General features: G+C 36.3%; 1 protein-coding gene across 1 annotated transcript in view; it reads right to left on the reverse strand.

Moving 5' to 3' along the window:
- Positions 1-26,977, reverse strand: part of ACSS3 (acyl-CoA synthetase short chain family member 3) — a 233,562-nt gene that overhangs the window by 154,635 nt on the left and 51,950 nt on the right. Inside the window, 3 exon segments of the mRNA XM_036759566.1 lie at positions 3,343-3,483; positions 9,589-9,723; positions 16,124-16,312. Coding sequence (XP_036615461.1) covers positions 3,343-3,483; positions 9,589-9,723; positions 16,124-16,312 — 465 coding nt within the window.

Below are 26,977 nucleotides of genomic sequence, written 5' to 3' on the forward strand. Positions count from 1 at the left end.
TACCCTCTGATCCAGTAATACCACTACCATATCTGTACCCCAAAGAGATCATAAAAAAGGGAAAAGGACCCACATCTACAAAAATATTTTAGCAGCTCTTTTTTGTAGTGACAAAGAATTGGAAATTGAGGGGGTGCCCATCCATTAGGGAATGGCTGAACAAGTTGTGGTATATGAATGTATAATGAAATACTATTGTTCTATAAGAAACGATGAGCAGGAGAATTTCAGAAAAACCTGGATAGACTTATATGAACTGACGCTGAGTGAAGTGAGCAGAACCAGGAAAACATCATACACAGCAACAGCAACATTGTGCAATGATTAACTATGATAGACTTAATTCTTCTCAGCAATACAATGATGCAAAACAATTCCAAAAGACTCATGATGGAAAATGCTACCTACATCCAGAAAAAGAACTATGGAAGCTGAATACAGAGTGAAACATACTATTTTCACATTTTTGTTTTTTTTTCTTTCTCATGGTTTTCTGCTTTTGTTTTGATTTTTCTTTCACAACATGACTAATGTGGAAATATGTTTAGCATAATTGTACATGTATAACCTATATCAGATTGCTTGCTGTCAGCAAGAGAGGGAGAGAGAAAAATTGGGACTCAAAATTTTACCAAAAAAAAGAAAGCTGAAAACTATCTTTACATGTAATTGGGGGAAAAAAATAAAATACTATTAAGAAAAAAAGAAAAGAAAATGATATCCACATCCAGAGAAAGGACGGATGTAGTCTGAATGTAGATAAAGTATAGTATTTTCACTTTCTTTGTTTTTTCATGTTTTTTTTCCTTTTGTTTCATTTCTGCTTTCACAACAGGAGTAATGTGGAAATATATTTAACAAGATTGGACATTATAACCTATATCACATTGCTTGCAGAGGGAGAGAGGGAGAAAAATTTGAAACTCAAAAAGCTCATAAAATTAATGTTGAAAACTGTCTTTATACATAATTGGAAAAAATAAAATACTATTTACATTTAAAAAAAATTAACTGGAGATAACAATGCCTACCTCCAGGGTTGCAGGATAAATTTCTACATAGTGTATAGCATATAATAGGTGCCTGAAAAAAGTTTCTTGATTGTTTGGAACAACAAGTTAAGAGAGAAATATACAGGCATACTAACCAGAGTCCAAAATGATAGCTAACATGCTGATATCAAAGAAGAAAACCATATCCATTCATCTTCCCAACTTGCGAAATGATATGGAACGAGGAAGGCATAGAAACTAGAGACCATCTAACATAGGTCAAGAAGTCTCAAGAACTGCTGAGTACATCATTGTACTACAGCACAATATAATGTTCATAAGGATGACCCGGGGTTAGTAAGAAAAATCAATAATAACAGTAATAATAACTAATGTTTACAATAGTTCTTACTATGCACCAGGCACTGTACTAAGTGCTTTACAATTATGATGTCATTTGGTCCTGAAAACAACCTCAGGAGGTAGGATTCCTATTTTAAAGTTGAGGAAACTGAGTCAGACAGAGATGAAGTCACCTGTCCAGGGCCATACAGTTAGTGTGACACTGGACTCATATAGCTGAGGACTAATTTGAAACTGATTTTCCTGACTCTAGGCTTGGCACTCTATCCACTGTGCCCCCCCGCTGCCCCAATACATGTTGAGTACATTCTTTTAGTAAAGCAGGCAAAGCTGTAATATATTTGAGAGGAAAATTTTTTTTGAAAAAAGAAAAGTTTTCATACTTCAAGAGATAAGTTCTACTTATTGAGAAAATTCAAGTTTAGGAACTAAAAACCCCCTTCCCTAATGTTGCTCAAGAAAATCATTAGTTATGGTGATTTCTGATGATATATGTATATATCAATACCAAATGACACAATATAAAACCTAAAGTTTTTGTTTTGCATCTGACGTGGGAAGACAAAGTTGACACCTTTCATTTGATAAATACCTTTATATATATACATTTTAACATCTGAGTAACTTTTAAGTCCAAAGAGTGTCAAGAGGCTCAGTGCTCTGGATTAATGTCTTATGTAAATGCTGAATACTCAAACTGATAATGTTTCAATCATCTAGGCTTAAAGTTGACTTTCAACTGAAACATGTATTCCATTTCCTGTTTGCAATTTTCTGTTTCTCATAATGGAGCTGACATTCCATCAAGATCCTATCTTTCACCGAGGAGCTTTGCTTGATCCTGATATAACTCATGACATTAATGATTCTTTAAAGCTGAAGTTCTTACCCTGGAATCTATGGACCCCCTTGGATCCATGAATACATTCTAGGAGAATGAGGAATGTGGGTGGGAAAAATCACATATTTATCTTCATTAACCATTAACTGAAATTTACCATTTCCTTCAATTATGACTTTTTAAAAAAGGATTCTAAAAAGGGGTCCATAAGCTTCTCTAGGTGGCCAAAGGAGTCCAACACACACACACACACACACACACACACACACACACACACACACACACACACACTGTCAAGAACCTCTGTTTTAAAGTGATGAGGTTCTCTCTGACAAGGGGTTTTCTGCAAAGGGTTCTCTGCCAAGTAGGAATATGACAAGAAAGAGTGGAAGAAACAGAAGAAAACTGGAGATCACACCTGCTGTTTATTTAAACATCTTAGTTATTCCTTCATGTATGTGAAACCCTAAATATATTTACTGGAACATTCTATGTAAAACATTAACAATGAGAATAAACAGCTGACTGACTTGAAAAAAAAGTGTAATATATCTCTGGTGTCAGAGTATCTAGGTTCAAATCCTCCAACAGACACCCATTACCTGTCTGAACTTCTTTCATTTTGATTCTGAGTCAATTGTTAAGGGAAAATGGTATTTTCAATTACATAAGGAATTATTAATGATATTGTTAATTAATTGTAATACACATTAATTAGTAATAACTATGAATTATTAAGGGAAAGTGGTGTCCAGATTTGTGATCACTTTAGTAAAAGCAGAAAGGGATCTGAGGGGTAGCGGCTGACTTGGTTTCCCAAGTAAGTCATTTATTTGAGCCTTATTTTCCTCATCTATAAAATAAGGCTGTTAGACGAGATGGCCTGTGAAGCTTCTTCCTCTCAACTCATGATCTTATGACCCTCTACAATTTTAAATATGCCAGCTATATTTCAGTATCTGTAAGACTTGATGGAAATTTCTGCTTGAAGATTCAAAGTACCAAAACCAAACCTGTAATTCCAGCAAAAAATGGATTCTGTATGGTGGAGGTCAATTAGCTAACATTTGGACAGCAATTAAACATCTTCTCAGGGTGACAGAAATTCATGTAGTCAGTGGTGTTTATCCTAGAAACAATGTATACCTTAGGTAATCCAGTTGTTCCTGATGTGTAGAGAATATAAAGTGGATGTTCTGAGAGAACAGGGACACAGTCATGGGACTGAGCTTTTGCCATCTCTTCATCCCAATCAAGATCACGACCTGGAGCCAGAGGAACAGCCTCCTATGAATTTAAAAAGCAGAAATGCAGAAGTTTTCATTGGAAAAAATCACCACAAGAGAAAAGATCAGACAGTGAAAGCTTTTAGATAAATTCAAATATCTGACTTAATTTTTTTAAGCAGTCTAAATTAGAGGATAAAGATTGGGCCTGTTATATCACTGGTAAGGGGAACTCCCACATGAAGAAACTCCTGCCAGTCTGGGTAGGCACCTTCTCTGCACCTCAGAGCCTTTGAGAGTTACCTGGATCACTGAGAGGTGAAGGGACATCTGGTATGTAGCACAGGCAGGATTTCGGCCAAGCTCTTCCCATCTTTGAGGCCAGCTCTCTATTCACTAAGCTGGGCTGCCTCTCTTAGACTTCCATCTAATTAGCTGAACTAAACTTCAACATGGGACCAACATAATGATTTCAAAACTGATAGACAAATATGCAGAAATTTCCATGCAAACCATATTATTTCAGGTCAGATAATTACAACATAAATTATTGTAATTAAGATAATCTGTATGTTTTATCCAATTTCCCCTCATGTCTCTGAAAATTAATACTCATAACTTTATAAACTTGGGCACCTGTCTTTTTTTTTAATTTCCCTTGGTAGAATGTTTTACTACCATGCACTGCATGGAATTTTCACAATGGGAAAACAACTAGTTAAAAGATACCTTTGATTGGGGGATATTAGAAAGTCAAATCAGACTTCCTACTTGCGAATGAAAAAAAAATTATAATAAAGGAACAATCTACCCTGGGCAAATCCAGGTGCTTCCCAAAACAAAAAATGCAAATTAGAAATTAGTTGGTACTCTTTAAAATCTAACAATCCAATAAGATTTTTTTTTCTCCCCTTTTGCAAGAAGATATCTATGGATCTTGTCACAACACCTCCAGTCCCAAACTATTTTTTTTAAACAGAGGAAATTGTGATGGGAAATTGTCATCTTTCATTTCCTATTACTAATTTCTTATTTATGTCCAGGGTCATACAGCTAAGGTCTGAGACCGGATTTGAACTCAGGTCCTCCTGACTGCAGGGGTGATGCTCTATCCACTGTACCAACTAGCTGCCCTCCCCTCAAACTTCTTAAAAGTAGAGACAGGGAAGTAGGCAGAGATTTTTTTAGCGGGGAAGTGTTAATGATGTGAAACTTTAGGTTGTGAAGAGTATTTAGGGAAAATTCTAATGTTTTCCATTAAGTCACGTAGAGAAATTGATGTATACAACTGTGATCACCTTGTACAATCTGAAAGGGATCTCAGAGTCATGGGTTTGCCTCAAGTCTCATACACATTACACAAGAAAAGAGCATCCACAATGAAATCTCCAGTCGTCCTGGAGAATATCAGGCCACTGGACCCAGATGGCTCTGGAGTAGAAAGTGAGGCTGGTGACCTTGCACAGCCCTCCCTCACTCAAGTCAAAGTCAACTGCAAGTCACGTCATCATTTCCCTGATGTCATGGTCCTCTTTGATAATGAAGGACAAATACCACAAATTACTCTGGGTGACCTCTAGCACGCTGGAAAGTCTTTTCATAGTCAGAGGACGTGAATTCAAATCCCCATTCTGACACTCACTACCTGTTGGACCTTTCTCTTGTTTAGCCATTTTTTGGTCATGTCCTAATCTTCATGACCCCATTTGGGGTTTTCTTGGCAAAGACATTATGGCAGTTTGCCATTTCCTTCTCCAAGTCACTTTCCAGATGAGGAAACAGAGGAAAATAGGGTTAAGTGACTTGCCCAGGGTCACAAAGCTAGTGAGTGTCTGAATCTGGATTTAAATTCACAAAGATGAGCCTTTCTGTCTGCAGGCCCAGGCTCTAACACTACACCACCTAGCTGCCCCTTGAGAGAGTCACTTAATGTTCTTGTGTCTCAATTTCCACAAGCGACTGCTAAATGATGAGGTTGGGCAAGATGATCTCTAAGATCTCTTCCAGTTAGAGACTTATAACTGATAGTTCATGTATTCTTAATCTTTTGTTTTTTCTTCATGAACTTCTACAATCTCATGAAACATCTTTTCAGAATAATGTTTTTAAATGATTAAAGGAAATGCTAAATTTCAGTTAAAAGGCTACAGAAAGGAATGATGCAGTTGTTTCCCCTCTAAGTTCATGACCCCCTGAAATCTATTCATGGGATTTTCTTCTCTCCCTCCCCTTCTTTCCTTTCTTCTTCCCTCTGTTACATTTTAAGTTCCATACCGTCTCCCTCCCTCCTCATCCCCGCACTAGAGAAGGCCACCATTTGACACTGATTTATAAACATATGTAAAACCATTCCATGCATACTTCTATTTATCAGTTCTTTCTCTGGAGGGGTATAGCATCTTCCTTCATAGGTCTTTTATAGTTGATCTGCGAATTTATAGTCTTGAGGGACATCTGAGGAACCCATCTCAAGAACTCCTGATCTGAAAGTATTACTTAAGAGGTATTCCAGGTCCCAAAGCATAAAACATCCTCCTACATGTGATGCTTATGATTTAATTTGTTTTGGTGGCACCATACATGCTCACAACTAGTATTAAAACATTAACTTTTTTGAATCATAATATGAACTCTAAAAGATACACCACAGCCCATACCTTTACCATGAAAATGGTAAGGTTTGGGGTTCTTTGTTTTCATTAGAGGCTAAAGAATCTGTTAGAAAGAGGTTTGGGGCTTAGTAGGAAGAGTCCAAGCTCTAAGGACAGAGATGAGAAGGAAGAAAGTGCTTATCACTGTCTCATGGAGGTAGAGAAAGATAACCATGCCCCCATACCCCCACTCCACACAGACATACAACCTTAAAGATATATAATAAGGCAGTATGCCTGGATCACTAGGACCAATTGATCCTAAGCAAACAGAATTGTGGAGATAGGAATGAAAGAATGAATTTATTTTATTTTTATTTTAGGCCTCCTGCAGCTCGAGCAAAATGACTCCTGTTTGAGACCTAGGAATGGCTGCCAAGCTACTTCCTTCTCTGGCTAAAATATAAGCCTGAGTAATGAGAAAAATCACTTCTAAGGGCATTCTTAATACCTGTCACCCTACTGAGCTCAAAGCAGAAAGAAGAGTTTACTACGGATTTAATTACTATCTGAATCAGCATGGATTTTCCATAAGGGGAAAGACAAGTGATACACACACTATTCTCTGAAAATACCACTTTGTTTTTGAGGAAGTGTTAGGAGTTCCTCTTGTGATAAGAGGAAGCTTTAGCAATGAAGTATTCATATCTACATATGGCGCTTAGGGGAGAAGAGAAAAAAAAATCAGAGTTGCTTATATTTTCCTATTCTTCATCCTTATCCCCACTTAAACCACTTCAATACTGACTTCATACTTTCTGATTTGAAAATGACCAGAGCTAAAACATCAACAAAAACAAACAAAAATCAATGTCTTAGGTCCTATGAAACAAACTTAAAATTCATCTTCTGGACAGAAAGAGCAGTAAAATCAGTGAGTATAGCAGTTCATGAGCTATGGGGTACTAAAATGTCACACAGGATTTTAAAATGGTGATGAAAATCACCAGGTAGCAATCAAATTGACAGCTTTAAAACACTTTATTCTTCTCCCCATCTGCACATTTATTCTGAGCATTCTCAATAGAGGATCTCTCAAGAGCATCACAAAATTTGACATTATATTTGAACCTATGTAAGTTTGTCTCTTGGAAAATCCCTAAAGTACCCTAGATACTTATGCCATAGTGAAGAATCCCAAACCGAGTACTTTCTCAATCACAGAAATAAAAATTTACAACATTAAGAGTCAATTAAGGATAGAGAAATATGATTTTTTCCTCTTTGCTTAGAGGTGTTGTTGTTTTTTTTTATTAATTTAGCTCCTGGTACACTGTTGAAAAATGTATTACTATGAGTCTCTTAGATACAGAAAAAAAATCACATTGTTCACGTATCCATTTGCAAAGAATGTTTTGGTTTCTAGCCTAAAATTAGTACTTGGTTGATTTATTTCATAAAAAGGAAAGTGTTTTTAATTTATAAAATACAGTATAGTAACTAGAATGGATAATTAAATGAAAATATATTCCTAGATATGAAGTCTTTCAGAATTATGTATAGACTATATGAAGTATCAGAATCCTTGGAGCAATCACTTGGGGTTGTTAACACCTGGGCTCTCAAAGGAAATATTCAAGAAAACATGGGGACATAGTGGATCATGTAAATGTAGAACATAAGTGCAACACCTTGAATCTGTGCAGAACATCACTAAGAGTGAGAGCTACAAAAAGTACAAGGCTCTCCAAAGAGTGGCTTCAGCTATAAACTATTTTTTTTTTAAACACAAGAGAATTGTAAGGCTAATATATACAGAAGGGAAGAACATGTAATAAATCCAATAATGTGAGTCCCTCTTAACTTTTTTTTTTTACATCAGTTCTTTTAGCATTTTTGTTTTGTTTATTTGCTTGCTTTTATTAAAGCCACTGAGACGCAGTATGGCACAGTGGAGAGGGGCTGGCCTTAGGATCAGAAGACATGGATACAAATCTTATCTCTAATACATACTTCCTCATACTTCCAGGACCATGGACAAGTCACTGAAACTCCCTGTACTCTGGACCATGCTTAAAGAATCCAAGTTAGAAAGACAGCTGATATTTATCAGTACAAAGAATTTCCACATTAGGAATTCCCCATACATTTTAACACTGATGAAATTGTAGAGCTGAAGAAACAAAAAAATAAATCGTTGGTGCTGATCAGTAAATAATTAGATGTATTTTTCTACATTTGTGTTTGTACTTTAAGTGTTTTAGATTAAAACATTTTTAAATGTGCCAATATATATGATATAGAGATACACATATATTGTAGGTATTTTTGTGTGTATATTATATGTTTATTACATATACATGTATGTATAAATACATGTGTGTATAGATGCCTACATATACATGTGTCTATGCACACCCATATGGTATATATACCTATATGTGTATATGTTTTTATGCATATATTTGTGTATATATGTATTCCTCTACAGGTACAGTCCAGATCCATATATTATACGTGACATACTCCTAAAATAAAATTCCTTTGAAATAAAAAGAAAAAAAGGATGGTCTGAAAAATGAAACCAACTATAAGCTACAATAACATTTTATACAAGCCATAGCTATTGGAAAAGATGAGTATTATACTAATACCAATGAGCCTTTCCACATACATTATTTTATTTAGTTCAACAACAATCCTGTAAGACAGGTGAGAAAGAAATCATTTTCCCCATCTGATAGCTGAAGAAACCAAGAGTCAGGTCCTATGTGACTAGCCCAAGAGTTGTAGTCAGGCATTCATTCCATTAAACCCAGAAAGCATTTCATTTAAAGCCTGGGATCTTAGTCAATCCTTTCTTGTAACACCTACATTAAAGGCATGAAGTCTTACACATGCCACTAAATGATGATCCTTTACATCAGATGTAAAAATGGAACATTTCATTAGCTTTCTAATTGCTTTCCCCATGGATGATTGTAAGGAATAAAATGTAAACTTTTGATATCAGATGAAACTTCCACACATATAGTAATCATTCTCAGAGCATATGTTTTCCCATACACATTTCTGAAAAAAAGATCAACAAATAGCAGTTTTGCATGCAAGCAGCTATTGCCACGAATTACTATAGATATTTATCTGAATTCTATCTTTTTCTTTCAATTTATTTTGTTTATGTAGATCTTCTCAGTAGCAATACCTCTGAGAAGAAAAGACAACAAAATGTAGAACGTATATATCCTCTTTAGGCACATAAAATATAAATGCATCCGTGTGTGTGTGAATTTACCTATATGTGTATATATATATATATATATATATATATATGTATATATATACACACATACATACACAAATATATCTACATGTATTTCTCAGTATGTATATGTGCATTTATATGTGTTCACGTGCTTATAAACATTTATTTTACAAATCTCCTCTTCCTAGCACTGTATATTTTAAATATCGAAGATTTTTCCCATGATCTCTTGCAGCTCTGAAACCTATACTCTTAATACATGTTTAGCATGAAACTTAAAAATAAGAATAAAATCAGCAATGAGACTTACCATATTAGGTCGATTATAAATGAGAACTCTGCCCGGCTTGTGCTCTCCTATCCTCATGGCTTCTTCTAATAGCGGTATATATTCTACTCTCCTCCCAGGCTCTATTCCAAAGGATGCTGTTACAACCACTTTGGGCTAAAATAAAGAAAGTAATTATTAGTTAAAATATCTACTATATTTACTTTCAAGAATTAGGAGTATAATAAGATAGTCATAATCCTTCATATATAGCATGGAAGTGTTATACCTCTTTAAAAAAGTATGCTTTTGCTCATTCCCTGAAAGACACCAAAAAAGAAACCTTTTAATTTTCATAAATCCTTATGTATGGCCACACAAATTTAATTTACTTGCCCTCAAATTGTAAGCCTTTCTAATGCTTTTAATGACTTAATATGGCCTACATTTAAAACAAAAACTCATTGTCATAAAAAAGACTTCTGTATTTTAAAAGGTAGATACAAAATACAATAATCTTTTTAAATATTGGAAAGACCAAATTAAAAAATATACAAATCCCTCCCCCCCCCACAAATAGTTCCCTAGATTTGCTTCCAAAAATGTTGTTTCCAAAGAAAATGATAAATAAGGATTAGCAGATAAAATTATTAATCCAATTAATTATACTCAAAATGTGGTGGTTCAATAAATAGTAATGATACATTGTGTCTGTTAAAGAAAAGTTCCAATATTGGTTTACAAAAAAATAGGGTAAAAAAATGAAATACATCAAATATTAGAAAAAAAAAACAGACTGGTTCTCTTACTGTCTAAAATTTAAATATAGTTCACTTGTTTTTTAATTTTTTAATTAGGTTTTTTTATTTTTAGTTTACAACACTTAGTTCTACATGTTCTTGAGTTTCACATTTTCTTCCCTTCCCTCCCCTCCCCACTCCTCCCCAAAAACAGCATGCAGTCCTATACAGATTCTACATAAACCTTCACATTAAACTTATTTACACAATAGTCAAGTTGCAAAGAAGAACTATGACCAATGGAAAGAGTCATGAGAGAGAAGAAACAAAACCAAAAAGGAAGAGGAAAAAAGAGAGAGCAAATAGTTTGCCTCAGTCTGCATTCAGACTCCACAATTCTTTCTCTGGATGTAGCCAGCTCTCTCCATCATGAGTCCTTTGGAGCTGTCTTTGAGCCTTGTATTGCTGAGAAGAGTCAAGTCTATCAGAGTTAGTCATCACAGAATCAATATGTCTGTGGTTGTGTACAATGTTCTCCTGGCTCTGCTCCTCTCACTCAGCATCAGATCATGTAGGTCTTTCCAGGCTATTATGAAGTCCATATCTTCCCCATTTCTTAAGCACAATAGTATTCCATTACATTCATATAACACAACTTGTTCAGCCATTCCCCAATTGATGGGCATCCCCTTGATTTCCAGTTCTTTGCTACCACAAAAAGAGCAGCTATAAATATTTTTGTGCATACAGGTCCCCTTCCCACTTGTGTGATCTCTTTGGGAGATAGCCCTAGGAGTGGTATTGCTGGGTCAAAGGGTATGCACATTTTTATAGCCCTTTGGGCATGGTTCCAAATTGCTCTCCAAAGTGGCTGGATCTGTTAACAACTCTACCAACAATATATTAATGTTCTAATTTTCCCATATCTTCTCCAGCATTTATCATTTTCCTGTTTTGTCATGTTAGCCAATCTGACAGGAGAGATGTGGTACCTAAGTGTTGTTTTGATTTGCATTTCTCTAAACAATAGTGATTTAGAGCATTTTTATATGCCTTTAGATATCTTTAATTTCTTCCTCTGAAAACTTCCTGTTCATATCCTTTGACCATTTCTTAATTGGGGAATGGCTTTTATTTCTATAAATTTGGCTCAGTTTATAGTTCACTTGTTAATAGCCACAGTGCTTTAAATAGCTAATAATGTGTAACAGGTCTCTATAATGTAGCCAGATAGCATTTCTTAGGTAATTTAAAATGATAAACAAATTATTATAATTTACACCTAGGAAAAAATAATATAAATACAAGGTTTTAAGTCAAAATTTGATTCTTCCTCTAGGAATGGGATTTTCCTGAGATTTATCTCCACACTGCTTTCTTTTACTAAGGTGAAGCCCACATGTGTAAACTTTTTACTGGAATAAATCATTCATAAGTTGGAATAGAAACAATAAGCATCCAGCCTGAGAAAATTTTAAAGGTAGAGTTGCATCCTACTTTTCTGTAAAAATGTAGCATATTCTCTTTTTTTTTTTTCAAAAAGCCACTAAGCTCGGTCTTATGTAACTGCCTTAAACTAAGTCAGAATACATACATATTCCACCATAGTAATTATAGTCTTAGAAGATTATTGTTGAATATATTATATTATACTATATATATTGCAGTATAATATAGTGTTTGATAATAAACAAGCAAACAAATGAATTAATGAATGAATGACATTTACCAAAAGAAATGTAGTTGAAAGAGCTTTGGTTTCTAAGTCAGAAAGATATGGGCTCAAGCCTTACCTCTGACACATACTGATTGTATGACTCAGACAGTTTCCCCAGGCAGCTCTCTAAAGCCAGAAATTATAAACTTGTTGCAAATCTGGAGGGAATTTTCTTATTAGTGAGCTACCATACCAATTAAATCACAAGTCTGGGCATAATAGAATATAGTTTGGACTTCAAGTTTGGCAGAATATTTATCATATATCATGAAATGAACCTCACAGAAACTCTTTGAAACATGTTCTCAAGTTATTATTATTTTAAGTTAACAGGAAGCTATGCTTCAGAAATGCTAAATGATGTGGTTAAGGTCACATGACTAGCAAATGAATGCAACAGAATTAGAACTCCACCCTTCTCAACTCCAAGTTCAACATTCTCTTTACCTCATCATTTATTCTTCCTCTCCTTAATTTAATGCCTCTCAACAAACTGTTAGTGGGCTCCTAGCATATGCAAGACACTGTGTGACATGCTAGAGAATTAAAATACAAGTAACAAGAGAGTTCCTGCTTTTAAGAAGCTTACAATCTAAAACTGTGTTGGGGAGACAATGACAGAAATAAATACAAAGTGGGATGTGGGATTATAGGACCGGTAGAAACATTTTCTCACAGAAGTTCTTAACCTCGGGCCCATGAATTTAAAAAACATAGATTTTTAAAAAATAACTATTTCAGTATAATTAGTTTTCTTTTTAATCCTATGTACTTAATTCCATGCATTTAAAAACATTATTCTAAGACTAGGTCCTTGGGCTCCAATGAATTGCCAAAGGGCTCTGTTAAACAGAACTATGGGAATTCACAGGATGGAGGGATCAGTGCTGGCTCAAGGAAAAAGGGGATTAGGGAGGGCTACAGGGAGGAGGTGGTATTTGAGCAAAGCCTTATAGGGTGGGTGGATAAACATAAACAGATGCAGAAAGAGACACCTGGAGGTTAGAGAAAGAGCATGAGCGAAGGTAGAGAGGTAAGAAAGAGAAATGGGGAGTGTGGAATAATGGTTAATTGTATTTTGCTAGAACCCAACTTTCCCTCAAGACAGTGTTTTAAACTAAAACTTATTTTATGTCAGGGGCAGCTAGGTGGCACAGTGCATAGAGCACTGGCCCTAGAGTCAGGAGGACCTGACTAGCCTCAGACACTTGACACTTACTAGCTGTGTGACCAAGGGTAAGTCACATAACCCCAATTGCCTTGCAAATAGACACATTCACATACATTTACACACACACGCCAACACACACACACACATACATATATATAACATATAGAGACACACACATTTATATATATATACATATTTTATATATATATACATATTTTATATATATATACATATTTTATATATATATATATGTCTTAGTAGCTCAATAGAAACGGGTTTCTTTATTCACTTAGTCATTTTTAAATCATTTTTAAAAATCCTCTTTTGAGGCCCCTTCTAGCTCTAAAACTACAAAGCTATGCACTGAATTTTTTAATACTTAATCGACTTTCTCCTGGCACTTGGGCTGGCTACTTTTAAATGAAATGGCCAGTCTAGGCATCTGCTAGCACAGTATTGCTAAGCTAATCTCATACATAATTTTAAAGCCAAACTCTTTAAATCTATTATTAATTACTGTAACCACTGCATGTTCCAGATTCACTGACTGCTCCCTCCTCCCTCCCCACCCCAAAGATAAAAGATAAAAGGCTGACTACACCTGAAGGATTATTGAAATTGAATCTGATGTAAGCCTATCAATGTTCTGCCATTAGTATCTATTTCCTTCTGACACTGCTGAGTCAATGAACTTAAACTAATGAAATGCTGCTTTTCAAGCAGGAGGTGAAACCCTTCCCTGCTCCCTATTAACTGGTACCTCAATAAAAACCACAAGTGGAGTAAATGCACAATCAATCATATCCTAATACACTCAACTCTTGTTTATTCACACTAATAAAAGGATTCAAGGTTAAATTCCTTCCCACCTCTCTCAACATGTCCTTCCTCTGGCTCTCTCCTGTGTAGATGATTCCCAAAGCTATGCTCCCTTTCTCACATCTCTGGTGATTTTCTGGATCTTTTTAACTGACTGTTCTCTCCACCCCCATGCCCCGCATCTTGAACCTCAAATTCAATGTCTAAAAGTGAACTCAGCATTATGCCCTTCAAACTAACCCTCACCCCTGACTTCCCTGTTTCCATGAATGGTACGCTATAGTTTCAGTCAATAAGCCAGGGATTCTTAGAGTAATCTGCAAAGTTCCTTCTTCTTTGACTACCATAGACAAAAAATTATCCAGACTTTTCAGTGATGTTTATGTTTTTCATCTGCTTCCTTTCCTTTTAATCCTATTTGCTGCTCTGGTAGTTATTAGCTGAGACTAGGAATATTCTAATATATTCCTAACTGGTCTCCCTGTCTCCTGTGTCTCTCCAAGCCAATCTTACCTTTAGAGTCACTATTTTCCTAAAACTTGACTCTTCGTGCCATGTTTTCTTTCCATGGCTTTGTCCAGGCCACCTTCCATTCTTGGAATGACCTCTCTCTCACTTGTGCCCATTAAAATTCCTAACTTCCACCAAACTGCTACCTCTTACACATAGCCTTTCCTGAACCCCTTTGCTATTAGAACTTTTGCCCTCCCAAAATTACTCACACACCCACCATAGCTTAGGCCCCCATAAACCCACCACAACACAACAAAACCCTGCTAATTGACTTCCCTCACTCAAGCCTATCATCTCTCAAATCCCTTCTCAAATCCTATGATGACATTTCAACTCAAGTGGCTCCCCAGTTACCTATTATGGGCAGCTAGGTGGCTCAGCGGATAGTGCATTGGGCTTGGAATCAAGAAGGCTCATCTTCCCGAGTTCAAATCTGACCTCAGACACTTCCTAGCTGTGGGACTCTGGGTAAGTCATTTAACCCTGTTTTCCTCAGTTTCCTCATCTGTAAAATTAGCTGGAGAAGCAAAAGGGAAACCAAAGACACTCCAGCGTCTTTGCCAAGAAAACCCCAAATGGGGTAAGAAAGGGTCAGATGTGACTGAAATGACCGAACAACAGTAGCATTACCTATTATAAGATGAACTATAAACTCCTCCATTTGGCATTTAAAGTCCTCTACAGTCTTGCTCATATGTTCATTTACATGCTTATTACAACAACACTCAACTTCCCTATTTACAGCCTACCAAACTGGACTTCTTACTGTTCTTCACATACAACAATAGAATCCACCTCCCTTCTCATTCAGTCGATTAACATTAATTAAGCACCTAACCAAGTGCCAGGCAATCTACTAAGTGCTGGGGATACAAAGAAAGGCAGAAGATAGCCCCTGTCCTCAAGGGGCACATAGTCTCATTCCCCACACCTCTGCACAGGCTGTCCCCCAATCTGGCCTCTTAGAATTCCCTTCTTCCTTCAAAGCTCACCTCAAACGAGGCCTTGCCTATTAGCAGCAGGTCTCCCCACAAGATTCACTTTGTATGCATGTCATCTATATTTGTATACAACTGTCTGTGCAATGTGTTGTCTCCCCAATAGAACATAAGCTCCTTGAGGGCAGAAATGATAATCTTTTTTTTTTCTTATGTGTACAGAGCCTCTTCTAGCACCCAACACATGGTACATATTTTAAAAATGTTTGTTTGAATGACTGAATACTTATATTTGCACACTGTATACAGTAGAATGTAGTTTCTTTGTGGGTAGGGACCATCTTTGCTTGCTATATAGGAACATGTATTGGACCAGGGATTTCCCTCCAGCGAGGAACTTCTACCAATGCAATTTGGCATCTTCTCTGCTATTTATATTCTTCAAAAATCACTTAGAGGACTTAGAGCATAAGCAATTTGCCTAGGATCACTCAACCAAGATGTGTCAGAGGCTGGTTTTCCTGCCTCTTGAGAACAGCTCTCTGTCGTCCACGCCATACCACCCTCTTCGGTAATTAATAAGGGCTTGTGGACTTGAACTGAATTCACTCACTCAGATAGAAAAGCCTTTACTCCCAAAAGATGAAAGTAGACCTTTCCTCCAAACCAAAAGGCTTACCTTTGCATGATCAATACGGGTGCTGAGCTCCTTAGAGGCAAAGCCCCCAAAGATGAGGCTGTGAATGGCCCCTATCCTTGCACAAGCCAGCATGGTATACATTGCCTGTGGTATCATGGGCATATAGATCACCACGGTATCCCCCTTTTGGACACCATGTTTCACCAAGACACCAGCCAGCTTGGACACCTGAAGAGAGAAAATTGTGAAGGAATTAAAAAGTTATTTTTATGCATTATTTACTAGGATAGTTTCACTGAATTAAGATCTATGTGATCGCCTGTAGGATTTCTAACTAACCACATACTATATTTGGTGTGAATAATTACCTCTCCTTTTCATCAAAACTTTTTATGCATTGATCCCGAGAGGTCACATATCTGACTAGATCCTCTAGTCAGATTGATGGAGCAGGCACAGAAAATACGAGAGTAGAAAATAAAGAAAGATACAGGTCATGAAGACATGCTGTAATTCTGAGCCCAGAACCCAAAACCATTAAGGCAGACAGAGATCCTGCTCCATTTCTTTTCATTCCCTCATTCACAAATAGGAAAAGGGACTACCCAAGGTCCGTATGACAACTCTTCTGTGATATCCCTTCTCTAGCACTTCCACACTATGATTAGATTATAAGCTCCATGAAGATAAGGACTGTCCTTTGCCTCTTTTTGTATTCCCAGTGCTTAGCACATAGTAGGCTTGGCACATAGTAGGCACTTGACACATATTGACTAATTGATTAATAAGCAGACCAGAGTCAAGCTATATAGCTGTATTCTGTACTTAAAGGAGCCACCACATTGGAGAAACATGGTTCTCAATTTTTTTTCTAACTGACCTCTGATCACTGATAATTCATTTCCATTTATGGCTACAAAAAGAAATCTACCCCCCTCACTGCCTTGAATGAATGGGATATATTATTTTTCGGTGAAAAACTGAACATGGAAATGGATGAATGTAATGGAATGTGACTGTGCTTTAAGAAATGATGAAAAGGATTGCTTCAGAGAAACCTATTAACACTTGTATCATTTGTATGAAGTGATACGGAATGGAGTAAGAAGAATAAAGAGAAATACATATGTGTATATATGCACATATACATGCATATACACATATGTAAATACATGTGTACATACACATAAGCACATATATGTATATGTATACACACACACACCCACGATCACAACATTGTAAAGAAATATAACTTTGAAATGAACGTAATGACCCATCATTATTCCAGAGACCTAATCATGTGAAACATGCTGCCCCTCCTGACAGAAAGTCAATGGTCTCATAGTGTGGAATGAGACATTTGTGTTTGTTTTGGACATGGCCAATACAGGAATTTGTTTTGCTTGGCTATTCATATTTCTTACAAAGGTTTTGTTGTTGTTGTTTTTTTCCACTGTAGGGAGGAGATTATGGCAAGTCAAGAAAATAGATTTTCTTCATCAGAATTTTTTTTAAAATGGAGAATAAAAATTACATAGGATCATATAATTAGAGTCTGAAAGGCCCTTAGCAGTCATCTAGTCCAATGTCATTTAAGAGATTTGAAAACTAAAGTCCAGAGAGGAAAACTGGCTTGATTAAAGGTCACACAGGTTGTAATTAATATATGTCATATTTCAGCCCAAGCCTTGTGATTCTAAATCTAGAAATTGTTGAAGTGGTCTACAGTGTCTAAATCATTAATTCATGATGGGGGGGGGCGGTGTGGGAACACAAATATGCAGTCAGTCAGATGATATCCATTAAGCCAGTAAGAGAGCAGTGAGGACCCCTAATTAATGAGACAATTTCCAGTTTCTCTTCAAACTGAAATCGCTAGAGAAGAGCCACTGAGATAAGACTAGCAGGCACGGTTGCTGAAGCAAACTGAAATCCCACTGAGGTTTTCAGTCTGCACAAAACAGAAATGGGAAAGAAAAATTTAGCTGTCCATATCAATGCAATGCTTAGAGCTTCTATTAAGAAAGTAAGATGAAAAGAAAGGAGAGGGCAGTAGCATTGCAGCTCTTTCCAGGGGCCATTCTGCCTGCCTTGATTTTTTTCCAGACCAATCATCGCAAAAGGAAAGGAAATGACATTATTCCTTGTGGAGAATCAGGAAATCATTCTCCCAAATATTCCTCTCTATGGACCTTTTCCAAAAGGAATAGTTTCCTTAAAAAAAAAACAAACTTTTTTTCTGATATCTTTTGGTTTTATATCCTCTCACATTCCCCAATGTCTCACTTAACTTTCCCTCTCCTCAGTTACACCTTATGGCTCAAGGTAGCATAGTAAGGAGAGACAGACCAGGAGTCAGGAAGACCTGAGTTCAAATTCTGCCTAAGACACTTACTGGCTGTTTAACACTGGGCAAGTTATTTAATCTCTATCAGCCTCAGTTTCCTCATCTGTAAAATGGAGATAATAATAACACCTATCTCCCAGGGTTACCATAGGGATCAAATGAAAAAAAAATATGTAAAGTGATATGTAAGTGGCAGCCTGTATTATTATAACAAAATAAAAAGTGGGAAAATATACTTCAGGAAAACTGCCACATAAAGTACGGCAAACATTGATGAAAAATTACAATCTATAATCCCTTCACTCTGCAAAGGGGATACTTTGCAAATATACTAAATTTGCACCACAACTTCAATGGCAGCTAGGTGGTGCAGTGGATAGAGCCTTGGGCCTGAAATCAGAAAGGCCTGAGTCCAAATCGAGTCTCAAATATTTACTAGCTATGTGACCCTGGGTAAATCACTTAACCTCTGCTTGCTTCAGGGTTCTTAATTGTTAAACAGGGATAACAATAGCACCTACTTTCCCAGAGTTGTTGTGAGTATCAAAGGATGTAATGTTTGTAACATAGTGCCTAGGACACAGTGGGCCTCATAGAAATATTGGCCGTTGTCTTCATCCTCCTCCTCCTCCTACTCATCACTCCAATGGAAAAAATAAACATAACGAGTCTTCCCAGCAATTCAATTCTCACTTTTATCCATATATTAAAATTGTATTTCCAGTCATTTCATTTTAATTTTTTTTAAGTTGGGCCCAGACCTACCTATGGTATCATTGGTATACAATACTCCCACATAGATACCTTCCTCTACCAAAGAAGACAGGCAATGGTGCTGTCTATTCTTAACAGAGTTTCCTTGGGCACTGACATTTTAAATGACTTGCCTAGTATCATAAAACCAGTATGTGTTGATCCACGACTCCCTGACCCCAGGGCTGGCCCTTTGTCCTGTATCCCATGCTTTATATATAGTCACATTTGGTTTTTTATCTAATGTCATTCTACATGAAAAAGAGGTATTTGCTAATACCAAGTACTAGTAATTCTTCCTCCCTTCCTCACCTAAAAAAAATAGTACATTATATTTATATATACACATACATGCGTATATATTATTATATGTACACATAACAACATGTGCACATGCTGTTTCTACCCAGTGAACATAAGCTTCTTGAGGGCAAGTATTTCTTTTATGGTTTTTGTATCTGAATAGCCTAGCATGGTGCCTGGCACATAGTATGTACTTAGTAAAGGCTTATTTTGAAATTATTTATTTAGAATTTAATTTTTCCCCAATTACATGTAAAAACATTTTTTAACATTTTTAAAATTCTGAATTCCAAATGTGCTCTCTCCCTTCCCTCCCCCCCTCATTGAGAATTCAAGCAATTTGACATAGGCTATACATGTGCAGTCGAGCAAAACATTTCCATATGAGTCATGTTATGAAAGAAAACACAGACCTCTCCCCAACAAAAAAATGAAGAAAGTTTTAAAAAGCATACTTTGATCTGCATTCAGACTCCATCAGTTGTTTCTCTGCAGGTGGACAGCATTTTTCATCATGAGTATTTTGGGACTGTATTGCTGAGAACAGCTAAGTCATCCACAATTGTTCATTGTACAATATTGAAGTTACTATGTACAGTGTTCTCCTGGTTCTGCTCATTTCACTTGCATCAGTTCATGTAGGTCCAGGTTTTTCTGAGAACATCTTGCTCATCATTTCTTATGGCACAAAAGTATTCCATCACAATAATATACCATGATTTGTTCAGCCGTTCCCCAATTGATGAGCATCTCCTCAATTTCCAATTTTTTGCCGCCAGAAAAGAGCTGCTATAAATATTTTTATACATGTAGGTCCTTTACCTTTATGTTTTGTTTTTTTTTTAAAGTAAAGGCTTGTTGATTGAGGACAAAACAAATGAATTTCCACTAAATCTTTATGGTTCATTTTACCACCCCATTAAAGGGATACTTTTGATTGAAAAAAAGGACTGAATTAAAGTTTCTTCTGACAGCAATGAAATAAACTGTTCAGTGGACTGAGTTAAGCAAACTCTACTCCCTTCTTGGAAGTTGTTACCACCAATTAATCAAGTTGACTCAAATTAAATTTAAATTGCCAGGTCCAGAGAGGTCACAAAGCCTCCCACTGAAAGAAATTATTTTCCCAAACTCACTGAGCCTTAACTAGAAATGACCTCTTATAGCCAATAACTGTGCCTTGCAGAGTAAGAAGCACATAAAAAATGTTTGTTGAATTGGCTTAAGTTGAATTATTAAGTTAGAGATTCTAATTCTATCCCAAAAAATTCTTCACCCAAAGAAGATAAGGATTTATTTTAAAGTAGAAGTGGAGCTTATTGTTATCCACATATTAGCCTTTTCCTGGAGTAGGAATGGTGATCTGAACAGTCAACCTAGAAATAAGGTTTAAAAAGGAGGAATGAGAATTTGCTGTAGTAAAAATAAATCTTTGAGGGATACAATTGATTTGATCTGAAATGAATCTTTAGGAGGAGGGAACAGCTGTTTTATTCCTGTCAGTCTAAAAAGACTTGATTTTTTCCCACTATGGAATAATATTCTTTTACCCCATTGTAACAAATATGTATATTCAAGAAAATAAATTCCCACATTGGTCATGTGCCAAAAACCAGATTTCAATCTACATTGAGTCCTATGCATTCCTTACCCTCATGAGACTTTTCATAAAGTTTTTAACAATTACTTAAAGTAGCTTCATTGATACAATTTAAACTACTTAAGGGAGGTCTTTGGAGTCCTGGTATGGGAAATAATAGGCACTTAAATGCTTGTTGATAGGTTAGTGATTGTAATGGTAATCAAGGCAGGAATTTTTGCTGTTGTTCTCTTTCGGGATGTTAAGGCTATCAAGCGCCTTTAAAGGGCAGGTAAAATGGGATCTTTTTGTTTTGGAGTGTTTCTCAGCTCTAAGGCAATTGGGAGTCACTGATAGGTATATGATATGGTGCTAGTGTTTGAAGAACTTTCCCTCACCCTAAATACTAAATTGTCCCCAGCCCTCAGGGTCCTGAACAGAGTATAGGAGCTCTGAGGTTGGCATTTTGCCTTTGGTGGTACAGTCACTGAAAGAGTATTAGTGACCAGACTTTGGGCAAACTGTTGAAACAGCCCCCCTGGCTTTGATAGCCCAGATGTTGGTGCTTCTCTGGTAACTATGTCTTGCTATGGATAGACTGGTTTGTGTTAGTTGATCTGTTTATAATGTATGCTTGTAATTTCTGTTTGTATTTGCTCTGAAGTTCAGGGTGCTGTCTTTTCTCCCTGAATTAAGTGAATGTATATGTATGTTTAATTAAAGTGAGATTGTTAACCCCTTAAAGTTGCTTTCCTTGGAAAAAACAGATCAAAGAACCTGTGCTGGCAGCCCTCCTGTGTGCTGTTGTTGTTGGTCTTACACAGCCACAGCAGCTGCTAGTCTCATGCATTGTTGTTACAGTGATCAATAATTCTTTAATAACTGATCATTACAGACAATTAGTAGTTTACATCAAAAGGTGATGTGTGTTCATAAACTAAAGGGGGGGACTTTGCCTAGGTCTCAACTTCTTCGGTCTTCAGTGGTTTCAAATATAAAATAAAAGAATTGGACTATGATACATTAAGGCAGCTAGGTGGCACAGTGGACAGCACAGGTTGTCAGAAAGACTCATCTTCCTGAGTTCAAATCTAGCCTCAGACACTTACAAGCTGTGTAACCATGGCAAGTCACTTAATCCTGTTTGCCTCAGTTTCCTCATCTGTTAAATGAGCTAGAGAAGGAAATGGCAAAACACTCCAGTATTTTCGCCAAGAAAACCCCAAATGGGGTCAGAGAGAGTCAGGTCATGATTTGAAAAATGACTGAACAAGCAGACCTTCTAGACTAAGATAGCCACTTTTAAGGGCTTTAGGGAGACAACATGAAGTGGGGGGGGCAGCGAGAGGGAGAGAGAGGGAGAGAGAATCTTAGAAGCCAAGAAGACCTGGGTTCAAATCTCATCTCAGACACAACTGGCAAGTCATACAACCTTTCAGTGTTCTAGGCAATTTTCTGAAACTATAAACTACAGAGGAGATGTGGACCTGCATCAATAAAGGGAGTTTCCTTATCTGGGAGATCCTCACATAAATTAAATCACAAGTCCAAAGCCTGTCCCATTTAGTTTTACAAAGCATTTTGCTCACAATACTCCTATAGTTAAAACAGTTGATTGTCCCCATTTTTGGACCATGCTTAGGAGTTCACTGGCATAGGGAACACCAAATTAGGAAATTCACTCTATCGATGCTGCTTACCAACTACTCTTCAACTTCTATTAGCAGCAAGTTACCTGTAAGCTCGAAAGACTTGCCTAGGATCCAAAGCCTTCTTGACTTCAAGACTGGCTCTCTGAACTTTATGCTATGCTGGCTTGGTTTTACAGATGTGTAAACTTAGCTTCACATTAGTCAAATTACTTTATCCCCAGGCACATAAGTAACCTTAGGTCCAGGGTTCAAACACAGGAGGCCTGACTCCAAGTCTGACACTCTTCTATACATATCATGGGACCTTCAGGAACAGAATACATCTACTAGCATTTCCAGGGATAAGCTGTAAATGTGAACTTGTTGTGTTATACGATTGGAACACATGATCTAAAATTTTCATTGTTTGCCAAGAAAGTAATTTTAAAAAACCTTTCACTGGCACTTAAGATCTTTGAAATTCAGTGGCTGCCCACCATTTTGAATCTAATATTATATTACTTACTCCCTTCCTCACACTGTTCCATCTAGTTCCTGTACTCCAAATAGACCCAGTGCTTTATTTCATCTTTCCCTCTGCTCACTGTTCCCTTTGGCTAGACTAGAATAAGTCCACTCTTTACCTCTGATCATTGTTGTTATACCAGATCCCGTAAAGCCAAACTCAAATATTACTCTTCTCTCAAGTCTTCCCTGATGACCTTCTCCTAGCCCTTTACCCTCTTTCCATGTTCAAAGATGCAAAATGGGAAAATATGAGCTTGCTATAAGGAAATTTTTAGCAATTTAAGCTATTTAAATATGAAATGAGATGCCTTAGGAGGCAGTTTGGTCCCCTCTTCCACTATTGTGAATCTTCAGGCAAAAACTGGATGACCATTTCTGGTTGTATAGGGCATTCATAATCAGGTATGGATTGGAATATATGGCATTATGAACAATTTGCAAACATCACACATAACTAGCTGGTTGCATCCTGATTCCCTCTACCTCAAATCACATTAAGGTATTACTTTCTCAGCCACATACATCTAGTTCCATATACAAACTTATGACTACAACATCATGCTTTTTCCTGCCTAAGGTGATCATATGCCTATTAAAATTTCTCCTACCCCAATCAGCTCAAATAATAATATCTGAGGTAGTTTCTTTCCCATATGAACTCTCAAATCCTCTTTAATCATCCTTTCCTTCTTTCTTCTCATGTTGACTCATTTAGCTGCCTCAATTCCCCATTTCCCTATTACATTTTGGGTTAAATGCACTTTCTTTGCTGCTCTGGAGTCTAACTACAGCTTCTAACAGTGTTTCTATGCATTGAAGCACTCTAAGTTCCAAATAAACTTCCAAGTGAACTTTTGGATTTTAATAGAAAAACATCAGAAGCATTTCCAATAAGATCAGGGTAAAGCAACTTGCCTATGATCTGGACTACTATTTAATAAAGTTCTAGAAACGGTAAAAATATTAGCGGAAGGGGGAAAAAGCAGTTGAAGGAATAAACATGAGAAGAAAAGCAAAATTTTTTCCATTAGGAAATAATTTGATATGTTACTTAGATAACCCAGAGAGTTTACAAAAACTAATCAAATTAATTAATAGATTCAATAAAGTAGCAAAATATAAAATAACATCCTTTCATAAGTGTCCTTTCATATACATATTGTTATAGCTTAGATTGCACTAAGATTTTTTGGACATCCAACTGACAAGTTCCAGGAATAAGAGATAGGGAAATTCCATTCAAAATAACTAAACTATGCATAAAATATCTTGAAATTAACCCACTTAGTCACACTGAGGACTTACATAAAAGCAGTTATGAAATATCCTTTATAGAAATAAAGGAAGATTAAAATAATTAGATTTTCATTTTTTCTTGTTGGGATATGCCAATGTTAGAAAAATACCAACTTCTGACTCAACATCTATCATCTCCTTTTTCCTGCCTAAATTGATCATACAGCTGTTAAGATTTCTCTTACTCCTTTCAGTTCAACTAATTCTACCTGAGACAGTTTCTTTCCCACATAAACTCATAAATCCTCTTTAATCTTCCTTTCCTTCATTCTTCTCACTTTGACTCACTGAACTGCCTCAGTTCCCCATGTTTCTATCACATTGTGGGTTAAATGCACTTTTTTTTTGTTTTGCTATCCTGGAAACCTAACTAGAACTTACTACATAATTTACAGACTTAGTGTTATGCCAATCAATCTACTAAGGGGTTATTTTAAAGAACTACACAACAAATGATAGCAATATTCATTTGAAGGAAATAAAGGTCAAGAATTCAACGAAATTAATTTTAAAAATTAAAGAATGAATGGTCCCTAGCATTATCAGACCTCAACCTATGTTACAAGGAGCAATCATCACTGGGGTAGCTAGGTGGCAGAGTAGATATCATACTGGGCCTGGAGTCAGAAAGACCAGAGTTTAAATCTGACCTCTCACACTTCCTAGCTTTGTCATCCTGGGCAAGTCCCTTAACCACTAACTGCATAAAACAAGAAAAGGAAATGGCAAACCACTCCAGTATCTTTGCCAAGAAAATCCCTTGGACTCACAGGGCCACAAAGAGTCCCACATGCCTGGACAACCACCACCACCAAAACTAATTAGCAGGTGTTTTTCAAAAAAAAAATAAAGATAAAAAAGTATATCATTAGAACAAAATAGAAAAACAGGCCCTCGGAGCAAATGAACATTGCATTCCGGTATTGGTAAAACTCAGAACATAAAGAAATAGGAGAGGAATTCTCTATTCAACAAGAACTTCTGGGAAAACTAGAAATCACTTTGGTAGAAAATAGGTTCAGACCAATAATTTGTATCAACATCATAAGAAGTAATACATGTATAAACAAACTAAACATGAAAGACCAGATCATTTTAAAACATTAGAAGACATATGAAATGATGCAGAATAAAGACAGAGGAATTCAAGGAACAAGATACATATTTATCACAATATATATGAAAAAAACCCACCAAAAGTAAGTAAAATATAAATTAAAGATCAATACTAATATTGGATTCAGGGAAGAGGTGATGAAACATATCTTGGTCCTCTTGGTTGAGAGGTGGGGGACTACAGGTGTAGAATGCAACCTACATACAGTCTTAATTCTCCTTAACTGATTTTTCTTTGTGACAAGAGAGGATAAAGAAATGTCGATAGTATATTTAAAAGATATTCATAAAACTTAAAAAAAAGTTGAGGATACAATTCATTTCTGAGTTTGTCATTACCTGCGTTTTTCCCAGGAACACTTTAAAATAGAGGAGAATATGAAGCAATCAAAGAAACTTTGACCTGTTTTCACACATGATCCCTTACCAGGCTACAGAAAATACTCAAGATTCACTTGTGAGGAAAAAAAAAATTAGATAGCTCTAGCCATTACTCAAAACCCATCCACTTGAATGATTATTTTATAAATTATTCACTAACATTAAGGTTATTAAATGAGAAACAAATCTTTTGAAACAGCAAGCACTGTTTGGCCCTGAAATGTCTCCCTTTAGCCATTTTTTTTTCCTCTACAGTATTGTTTAATGGAAAACAGTAACTGTTTAGTGGAATTAGAGTCATTATGAAATACTGCATAGTCATGAACATCTGAATTCAAATGCTGCCTGTGATTCATACTGGCTATGTGACCATGGACAGAGAGGTCACTTAAATGTCCCCAAAACTCCCGTAACTCTCTAAGACCCTAAGCCATAAAATTGATAAGTCAAGATTTGGTAGGTCAGAAACTCAGCTCAGTAATGATGAATCATTTTTTTAGTTTGGAAAACTATCTTTTCATCACAAAATCACTCCTTTTATACATCAAAATAGATGTATTTTTTAAACCAGAAGTGGAGGAAAGGGCAACAGGATTAGTTTACCTATTTGCCACTTCTGTTCTCTGCCACATGCATGAATGTCAAAAAATATTTTTTGTCACAGAGAAACACAGAAGCACACATCAGGATACCTACATCTTCAGAAAGAGGATTGATAATAGATGAAAGGATTCATTTTACTGGTGTATATTTAATTAAATTGCATTAGAATATACGTCCTGGGTTTTTTGAGTTAAAACAACCATTAGAGGTAGTCAGTTAAAAAGCAATCATTTAGAAGGTGAAAGTGACAAATGTTGGAGAGGATGCGGGAAAATTCGGACCTTAATTCCTTGTTGGTGGATCGGTGAGAGATCTGTCAAAGAGCAATCTGGAATTATGCGCGAACAGTTATTAAA

The sequence above is a fragment of the Trichosurus vulpecula genome, chromosome 5 (genome assembly GCF_011100635.1).
Source record: "Trichosurus vulpecula isolate mTriVul1 chromosome 5, mTriVul1.pri, whole genome shotgun sequence".
Classification (NCBI taxonomy): domain Eukaryota; kingdom Metazoa; phylum Chordata; class Mammalia; order Diprotodontia; family Phalangeridae; genus Trichosurus; species Trichosurus vulpecula.